The sequence below is a fragment of the Misgurnus anguillicaudatus genome, chromosome 18 (assembly GCF_027580225.2).
Source record: "Misgurnus anguillicaudatus chromosome 18, ASM2758022v2, whole genome shotgun sequence".
NCBI classification, from domain to species: Eukaryota; Metazoa; Chordata; class Actinopteri; order Cypriniformes; family Cobitidae; genus Misgurnus; species Misgurnus anguillicaudatus.
Window position 1 is genome coordinate 10,477,859 of NC_073354.2, and position 10,768 is coordinate 10,488,626.

The window sequence follows — 10,768 nt, forward strand, 5'->3', positions numbered from 1 at the left end:
AACAAGAATCTAATATAAAGTGCTTCCCAAGTGTTCATTAACAAACATTGGTAGTAGTTAGTATATACATTCCTATTCCTTTAAAGGGACACTCCATTTTTTTTTATTAAGTTAAACAGAGTTAAACATTTGATTTTTACCATTTTGGAATCCAGTCGATCTTAGGGTCTGGCGCTACCATAACTTAGCATAATCCATTGAATCTGATTAGACCATTAGCATCGTGCTCAAAAATAACCAAAGAGTTTCAATATTTTTCCTATTTAAAACTTGACTCTTATGTAGCTACATCGCTTACTAAGACAGACGGAAAATTAAAAGCTATTGTACCAAGGGTACTATTTTCTGGCGCTTCGTAATATCAGTGCGAAGTGATGTTACGGCAGCAAAGTCCTCGATTATGACACCGTAATGAGAGTATTCCTAGCCATATCAACCTGGAAAATCTCAACTTTTAATTTTCTGTCAGCCTTAGTACACGATGTAACTACAGAAGAGTCAAGTTTTAAATAGGAAAAATACCAAAACTTTTTGTTTATTTATTTTTAAGTGGGATGCTAATGGTCTAATCAGATTCAATGAATTGTGCTAAGCTATGCTAAAAGTGGTACCGCCAAACCTGGAGATAAACTGAATGGATTCCAAAACGGTAAAAATCAAATGTTTAACTCTAGGGGAGTATGTCTTATCTTTGTACTACAACATTGCATGTGATAAAACCAACCATAGATTTTTTTCCACATCACAGCCCATATTTGAGTCGGCAAGACTAAATCTCATGATTTATATAACAAAGTAAGTGCAATACATTGTGGAGTAATCATCAAAAGGTGTGATCAAGTGTAATTTCATTTTTGCATTAGCACTTGGCAGGTTCAACCTGTAAGCGTGCATACCACCCAGAAAAAGAATATAAATGCTGCTACTTTTGATTTATCGTAACAAATCTTAAATGAATAGATTATAAATTTAAATACTTTAATAGTGTTTCTTTATCAAGGGTTGTGAATGAATCCTACAAAATATCTGTGCTAATAAATATATTTTATTATTTATAAATGGTTATATTATATTCTGTCTTATAGCCAGCTTTTGCATGCAATGCAAAATTTTGTTAACTATAGCCTATGCACTAAATTTTCATTCCTCTGAAGCCATTTGAAAGTGTTGCGTAAACAATAGACTTAAAATTTGTTTGGTTTCGAATGATATTTCTGCCATTTCTTTCAAAATGATTTTAATGGCTTTTTAACTTTTATTGTTTGTAAGAAATGCAAATGGATTTAATCTTCCTCTTTTACCATTGATGTAAAACTGCGCCCTCTGCTGGTTTGTTTCAAGTGTCTTATTATAAGACTAAAATTGTCTTTCAGGTTTCCTTAAAGAATGAAAATGAAAATACGACTTTATCCATGTTTAAGTGCTATAATTGGGTCCCCAGTGCTTCTATCAACCTAGAAAATGTGAAAAAGATCAACCCAGTAACTTAGTTTTGGTAAATCATTCTCTGCAAGCATATTAAAAATTTTATCATGGGAATTTGGCTCCCCTGTGATGTCAGAAGGGGACAATACCGCCCCTTAATCTGCACTATCCAACCATGACACTGCCATTTAGTACAGAGATCAGCTAATTTGTATTTTAAAGGACACACCCAAAATGGCATTTTTTAACATGCTATAATAAACGATCTATGGGGTATTTTGAGCTAAAACTTCACATACTCTGGGGACTCCAAAGATTTATTTGAAGTTTTGTGAAATGTCCCCTTTAATTTATTAACATGTAATTTAATATATTGGTACAAGTAAAATGTACACTGTAAAAATTATAATTTATAAAATTGTTTGAATTTTTAATTTTTACTACTTAAACAAGTACATGTACTTTGGACATAAATGTGTAAATCCGCTGCAGCAGTGATGATATATAACAATTCTCAAGGTTTACACCTTAATAATCACACAGAGGAATTCAATATTTCTTTAAATAATTAAAGTTCAAAAATATAACTGTTATTTGGATAGAGCACACCTTACATTAACATTCTATATTTTTGCTTTTCTATGGGTCGAAACATTAAGAATGACAATGGACTACAGATACCAATATTCGGTATATATGTGCGTCAACAGAATTTGACCAATGAATTTGCAGATTTAAGGTTTGTTCGATTTCATATGGTGCCACAAGATGACAAGAAAATGACATCAAAGTACCGCGAGAGCGATTCTAGAAATCATACGGAGAAGTCTGATTTTGAATCGCTCTCGCGGTACTGTGATGTCATGCGGCGCCGCATGAAGTCGAAAAACCTATCATGAAATCACGTGTCTAGAACGCCTCTGATTGGTTGTCTACGAAGCCATGTTTTAAACGTGGATATTCCTCGCCGGTCGCCGTCTGGTGGTTTTGTCCTCAACGCAGTGGGTTGTTTATGTTAACTGCTTGTTATGATGCCAGTGCAGTCGCGTGATAGAAAAGAGAATAATCACGAAGAAATGGACGTGGATTATCCTGAACATGAGGCCAGTAGCTCAGATGAGGAGGATTCAGTCATCTCGTCCGCATCAGAAGATGGAGATACTTCAGGTGGAGATGCTAAGTTACACATACACTATCGGGTAAATTATAGCATTTTGGCTGTAAATATGTACGGTGTTGATGATGATGATTTTCTTGTAGATATGGATGATGAAGACTGTGAAAGAAGGCGAATGGAGTGTTTAGATGAGATGACAACCCTTGAGAAGCAGTTCACAGACCTCAAGGATCAGTAAGTGGACATTATTTAAAACAGTGGGGGTAGTTACAACGATGCAAATAAAAATCTAAGTAACTGTAACCGTCCTACTTAGCAAAATTGGCGTATTAAAGTTTAAAACATCCCACTGCCTTTCCATTAAACCTTTATATGTACAGTTTTGGATGCTGAATTATCTGTCACTTGCTAATGAGGGCAAAACTTGTGTATAATTCAATATTTGGCCTAGTGCTTGTTCTTTGAGTCTGGTGTATCACATACTACATGCACACACACACACACAATTGTCCGTTTCTTTTTTAGCCAGTGTAATCACCCCAAAACTAGTCCATGTTTTGCTCACCGTCAAGCCATCCTAAGTGTATATGACTCTTTCTTTCAGCCCTACACAGTCAGAGTTATGTTAAATAATATCCTGATTTTACCGGGTTTTAAAGAGCACCTATTGTCTGATTCGCATTTTACATTTTCTTTGGTGTGTAAGTGTGTATTAGTACATGTTAACTATATGCAAAAGGTACAAACCCCAAAGTAAACAATGACGCGAGTTATCGTCTCCAACGTAAATCTCTTTTTTTGGACTACATCAAACACACAGATTGTAGGCAACAGTTTACTTCCTGGGATTGGTGATGTAGTAAAGACCGAAATTATCATAATTCCTCCCGCTTGGACTCACAGCCTGTAAGTAAACTCCTGTTGCATTGCATTGTGAGCGAATCTTTCAAACATGGTAAGGAGCGTCACGTTTCCGGTATTCAGGCAAATCACAACAAACAGATTAGCTAGCCAATCATGGACACAGCTTTTCAAATCCATGCGTTTCAGGAAAAGAGTGAAATCTGGAGATACAAAAGAGTACTGTATGTGGAAAATAATGTGTTTTTAACTGTAAACCACGCGAACACATTGTATTATAACCAAATACACAAAATAACATTGTTTATTAGCAATGAAATAGATGGATGCTCTTATTTGGGCTTTAAAGAGCACCTATCAAAAACAAATCTATATGGTTATAAAATGTTTAATGAAGCGAAGCAAAGCGTTTTATGTTTACTTATATTTCAAACTTTATAAACGATGTAGCCTAAACTTTATGAAAAAGACAGTCAAATACACCAAGGATGGCTTGAGGGTGAGTAAAATATGGGCTAAGTTTTATTTAAGGGTAAACATTTACAAATCTATTTAGAAATCTAGATAAAAATAGTTTAGTCTTATGCAGTTTATGTAGCAGTAATATATTTCATGTTCAATTTAAGACAGTTTAAACTTGAATTGTCTTGAACTCAGAATGATCTATTAGCAAATTTAGCTAACAGTCTTAGTAGCAGCTTGCAGAAGTTACAGAAAAAAATCTGTGCTTGCTATACTATGGCTATAAACACAACAATAATGTAGTAAATAAAACTTCGAAAAATGTCACATACGCATAACAAAAGTTGTGCGTTTGCACAGATCTGTGAAGATGACTACTGTAAATTAGCTGTATTACGTGTGCTAGTGCCAGATGATGTTTCATCAAATAAAATTAGCTATTTCAGCTATAGCATATAAAAGGCTGAAATAATAAACAGATGGCTCATTAATTTAAAGGCACTCTGTTGCATAATCCAGCGTTTTTCTCTGCATAAAATAAATCAATATTTGCCTAAACAAAATGAACTCTGTGAAACATGTTATTATTAGCCTGTTGAATATTAAATGGTGTTTGCTAATATGATAAAAAGCAATCTATTTTAATGAAAAGTTCAATTGCCAAATATCGGAGTCAGACAATAGTTGTTTGTCAAAACTGTATCAGCTGTCGCGGTAAACAAGGCCACAAGTGATATCCAGTGTGAAATCTGTCTTGAATCAAAACTAACAACTACTCACTTTTGATTGAAAGAATCCAGCCTGTTTTAAATGAAATTTTTTTAGGTTGTATAAAGAGAGGCTCAGTCAAATGGACCTTAAATTACAAGAAGTGATAGCGGGCAGTGCTCCAGAATACCTTGAACCCCTGGCCACCCTACAGGAGAATATGCAGATCCGAACCAAAGTTGCAGGCAGTACAAGACAAAATATTGTTAGCCCATGAAAGCCCTTTCTGGAATTACAGCAGTGCATGTCTATTTACATCTGATGTTTTTACAGGCATCTATCGTGAGCTCTGTTTGGAATCTGTCAGAAACAAATATGACTGTGAGATGCAGGCAGCAAGCCAGCACTGGGAGGTAGTGTATAGCCTCAGTCTAAAACTATAGCCTTATAGTGCATCTGACATGTCTTCTTTTATCAGACTGTTCAAGGAAAACACCACCGTTTTTCAATATTTTATTATGTTCTTACCTCATCTTAGTTGAATTAATACATACCTCTCTTTTTTCAGTGCGTTCACTTAATCTTTGTACAGCGTGCAATGTGTTAGCATTTAGCCTAGCCCCATTCATTCCTTAGGATCCAAACAGGGATGAATTTAGAAGCCATCAAACACTTCCATGTTTTCCCTTTTTAAAAACTGTCACATGAGTAGTTACACCAGTAAGTATGGTGGTACAAAATAAAACGTGGCAATTTTTTAAGCAGATAAAAATAGCCGCTTTTGCATCTGAGCACCTGATATGCTCATTATAAATGCACTTTAAATGATCATTTGGATGATGCTTGTGTTCACAGAGTGAGAAGCTCTTGCTTTTTGACACGGTTCAGAGTGAACTAGAAGAGAAGATCAGGCGACTGGAAGAGGACAGACACAGTATAGATATAACTTCAGGTTGAGTTCAGATTGAAGCTTATACTTTATAATGTCTATTCTCCGTTCATACAGTGGCGGTTTCCAGGATAAGGTTTAGATGAATCCAGGACTACGCCTTAGTTATTTTGGGACATTTAAGTAGTTTTTATGAACAACCCTTACAAAAACAATATTGTTTGCATCTTGAGACAAAACAATGGCAATGATATAAACTGAATTAAAGGATTATTAGGAACACCATATTACTACAGTGTTTGACCCCCTTTAGCCTTCAGAACTGCCTTAATTCTACGTGGCATTGATTCAACAAGGTGCTGAAAGCATTCTTTAGAAATGTTGGCCCATATTGATAGGATAGCATCTTGCAGTTGATGGAGATTTGTGGCACAAAGCTCCCGTTCCACCACATCCTAAAGATGCTCTATTGGGTTGAGATCTGGTGACTTTGGGGGCCATTTTAGTACAGTGAACTCATTGTCATGTTTAAGAAACCAATTTGAAATGATTTGAGCTTTGTAACATGGTGCATTATCCTGCTGGAAGTAGCCATCATACATGGTGGTCATAAAGGGATGGACATGGTCAGAAACAATGCTCAGGTAGGCAGTGGCATTTAAACGATGCCCAATTGGCACTAAGGGGCCTAAAGTGTGCCAAGAAAACATCCCGCACACCATTACACCACCACGCCCAGCCTGCACAGTGGTAACAAGGCATGATGGATCATGTTCTCATTCTGTTTACGCCAAATTTTGACTCTACCATCTGAATGTCTCAACAGAAATCGAGACTCATCAGACCAGGCAACATTTTTCCAGTCTTCAACTGTCTAATTTTTGTGAGCTTGTGCAAATTGTAGCCTCTTTTTCCTATTTGTAGGGGAGATGAGTGGAACCCGGTGGAGTCTTCTGCTGTTGTAGCCCATCCGCCTCAAGGTTGTGCGTGTTGTGGCTTTACAAATGCTTTGCTGCATACCTCGGTTGTAACGAGTGCTTATTTCAGTCAAAGTTGCTTTTCTATCAGCTTGAATCAGTTGGCCCATTCTCCTCTGACCTCTAGCAGCAACAAGGCATTTTCACCCACAGGACTGCCGCATACTGGATGTTTTTCCCTTTCCACACCATTCTTTGTAAACCGTAGAAATGGTTGTGCGTGAAAATCCCAGTAACTGAGCAGATTGTGAAATACCCAGACCGGCCCGTCTGGAACCAACAACCATACCACGCTCAAAATTGCTTAAATCACCTTTCTTTCCCATTCTGAGATTTAGTTTGGAGTTCAGGAGATTGTCTTGACCAGGACCACACCCCTAAATGCATTGAAGCAACTGCCATGTGATTGGTTGATTAGATAATTGCATTAATGAGAAATTGAAAAGGTGTTCCTAATAATCCTTTACGTGAGTGTATGTTATGATATGTCAGTGCAAGATGTTTTTTTTTTAAATTAAGGAAGCTCAAGTATGAATTTTAGCCTGGGATTAGGATAAGCTCTTTCTGGGAAACCGCCCCATGATGTTTAATGTGTTTATTTCTAATATATTTGTATGTTCTCGCACCAGAGCTGTGGAGTGATGGTATGCAGTCGAAGAAAAATAAAAAGAAAGATCCTCTCAGTCCCGGAAAAAAGAAAAAACCTGTTGTCGTGTCAGATATCCTTTGTAATTTTGCACATCTAAAGTTATACCAGACTTCTTTATATTTCAGTTTCGTTATGGATAGACTTTCTTGTAGATTACATTGCTAAGTAAAAATACATATATAGGTAACAATTGCAACATAAGGTTAAGTAGTCAAATAAAATGAATAACACAAGTAAACGAATAACTTTTTTTTAGGAATTTTTAACCATAATAATAATAATAAAGTACCATCTCCATGTGCTCCAAGATGCTGGGATTGGCTCCAGCCCCCCACAATCCTGCAAGAACAAACGAGTTTAGAGGATGGATGAATGCATGGATGGATGGAGTACCATCTGTTACCATCTTTGTAAGAGTTCATGCTCAGAAATGAGAATTTAATTGCAATAGTTTTTAAGTTTTGTAAGATATTGTTATATTATATAAGATATTATTTTCCTGAGCTGTCCTACGACCATATATTGTTTACATGTTACAAGACTTGGATATACTTGAAGACTGGACAGCCATAAGAAAGGTTTTTCTTTCTTTCTTTCTTTCTTTCATTTTTGAGCAGTGATCAACTTTTGAAAGTGGTTTATTGGATGCTCGGTCACATTATAATCAACTTCTTTAAAATAGGCTATGGCTTCTATGGGTCCACACAGAGTGAAAGTGGATGGTAAGGATTTTTTTATTTTAAGCTTCACATCTAATTCACCTCCTCTGTAACAAACATACAGTAAAATTCAATATATATTGAATGCACTAAGAAATATTTTTTAACTAAAAGAAAGAAATTAGCACCTAGAAAGTGCAAAATATGACTTTGGCATTTAATCAATAGTTTTAAAGGAGGTCCCATGGGTTCTGTGTTCGTATTTTTCATTATTTTGTTATTTTTGCACAAAAGTTTAGGTTTGCAATGAAAGGAACAAATATGTTGGCAGATATATTTTTGCTATCAGATCAAAAAGTTTTTAGGATCATGAGAAACATTTCACTTAAAGGGGACATTTCACAAAACTTTAAGATGTGAAATAAATCTTTGTGAGTACAAATGTGAAGTTTTAGCTCAAAATACCATATAGATAATGTATTATAGCATGTTAAAATTGCCACTTTGTAGGTGTGAGCAAAAATTTGCTGTTTTGGGTGTGTCCTTTAAAATGCAAATGAGCTGATCTCTGCACTAAATGGCAGTGCCGTGGTTGGATAGTGCTGATTAAGGGGCGGTATTATCCCCTTCTGACATCACAAGGGGAGCCAAATTTCAATGAGCTATTTTTTCAAATGCTTGCAGAGAATGGTTTACCAAAACTAAGTTACTGGGTTGATCTTTTTCACATTTTCTAGGTTGATAGAAGCACTGGGGACCCAATTATAGCACTATAAATAGTCAGATTTTCATGATGTGTCCCCTTTAAGTGACCCAGCCTAAACTTTCTTGATCAATTTTTTTGGTGTATGTTAATAAACAAACTTTCTTTCTGTCAGTTCCTCTAAAATCTGAGAGACATCATCACGTGGCCCGATCAGAGGATGGACGTCTGTTCTATGACAACAAATGGTACAGCCGAGGTCAGGCCATTTGTATCAACAAGAAGGATGAGTTCCCCAGCAGGTGTGTATACATACAGTAGCCTATGTGTACACGTGTGGTTGCAGAAGTGTCTAATCTTTTAATTACTTTTTTTAGTGCCATAATAACCACTGTTAACCACGATGAGGTTTGGTTCAAGCGTCTGGATGGCAGCAAATCAAAGCTATATATCTCTCAGCTCCAGAAAGGCAAATACACTATAAAACACTCCTGAACTTTAACCCTTATCTACCTACGGTCCCTCTGTTTCCATGTGTGTTCAACTCTGCGCTCTGTTTGTCACCATGACCTGTCATTAATGCTGATGGGACTTGGGTCTTACATGCATGCACGGCATGTTTGCACTCCATGAGTCAGAGCTGCAAAACAAACAAAAAAGCAGCCCAAGTGATATTGAACACATTAATGTTTCTATGCCTTTTATGATATACAAACCGATTCAGTGTTTCATTTGATTTATGGTGCATGAATTTCTGTTCTGAAACTGAGTGCCATATATCCTGTGTGATATGTGTTTTACATTCTTAACAGGATTGTTTGCAAAGTCCTTATATTATTATTATTTTTCTACTCATCCTCAAAATGAAAGACAAATACTATGAATTGTTAGAATTTATTCTTAAATATTGTGTGTTATCATATCTGTATAGTTCGGTATTAATGTACACTTTCTTTATCATGTAAAGGATCAAATCATTTTAGAAGTACTATCTTCAGCCAAGCAACGTATATGTAGTCTTTGATTAAATGCATGGTTTTGCTGGGCATGTCATGTGCGTTGTGTATCAGGGAACTTGCAACTCATCATCTCAGTATTAAAAAGGAAAAATTCGCTTTTTCTGTTTAAATGTTGGCGTTTACGAGTGTCCAAACGAACTTCAGCTAGACATTGCACTGAATGTTGTTTGATATTTTTTTCTATGTTCTGTATGTTTACATCCATTTCACAGTGTTTCAGCACTACAGTTGTTTGTTACTTGTGTTGAATTTTAAAAAATAGTTAAAAAAGGGAACTTAGATGTATCATGCTAGTGTTTTTAACTGATGAAAATGTTGGAAAAGGTGAAGTGTGTAATTTCTGCTAGCATTGCCAAACTGATTTAATTGATTTCTTTCAAAGAAAAACAAATCCCGCCCCAATCTTACACCATTGGTTGAGCCAGCATTGATGTCTTTTGTTGGTTGGGATCTTAAAACAAGAACAATTTTAGATCAAACTTTAAGAGATAATCAATCTGTGAATGACTTTTATTTTGTTTCTGAATATTAATCTGGGGTCAAATAAGTATCTTGTTGTTTAGAAATTACACGCATCACCTTTAATTGATACAGTATTTAACACTACACAAATCCTGCCAAAAGAACCTTGTCTTCCACAATCCATAGAGGCCAAAGGTATTCGCACATCCTTAATGAAATGTACTGCCTTAATATAAAGATCATATTAACAAAGTAAATCTGTGTGGAGTTTTTTTTTTTTTATTGAATTGTGTGATCAATTAGATATCATTTTTATAGCAGATAAAGAATTTAGGAGAGACTTTGTATTAACAGGTACTTTTAACAAAAGATTTTAAGTGGCTGCGCTTGTTGTGAGAGAAATTGCCATTTTTAGTTCAGTTTTAGTTCTCTGCTAAATCCTCTTAAATTCTGATTATAACTAAAGCCCCATCCAAACTCAAACACTTGATACAACAATACATTTTATTTTTTTATATAAGTGCAAAACATACAACAAATAGTTAAGCAGCAAAACAACACAAACAAAACAGACAACAAAAACAAAACAACAATTGTGACGATGGTTTTGTTCTGAGCAATGATAGTAAGCAAAATAATAATAAAATAAACTGATAATAATACAGATGATGATATTGTTATGAAGCAATGATTATAAGCATAATTATAATAATAAAACAAAATAATAATAAATTAAACAGATAATAATACATATTTGTGTAATAATAATATAAAATAATATATATAAAATAATTATAATATGTATACTATGTAAAAGAGTATGTACAATAATGGTAT

General features: G+C 35.2%; 1 protein-coding gene across 1 annotated transcript; it reads left to right on the forward strand.

Annotated features, from left to right (window-relative positions):
- Positions 1–2,362: 2,362 nt before the first annotated feature.
- brms1lb (BRMS1 like transcriptional repressor b) lies at positions 2,363–10,188 on the forward strand. Its single transcript, XM_055186522.2, has 10 exons — positions 2,363–2,592; positions 2,686–2,776; positions 4,691–4,818; positions 4,907–4,986; positions 5,429–5,525; positions 7,069–7,158; positions 7,602–7,666; positions 7,771–7,810; positions 8,626–8,752; positions 8,828–10,188. The coding sequence occupies exons 1-10, from the start codon at positions 2,454–2,456 to the stop codon at positions 8,943–8,945; spliced, it is 975 nt and encodes a 324-aa protein (XP_055042497.2). The 5' UTR covers positions 2,363–2,453; the 3' UTR covers positions 8,946–10,188.
- The last annotated feature ends 580 nt before the right edge of the window (positions 10,189–10,768 follow it).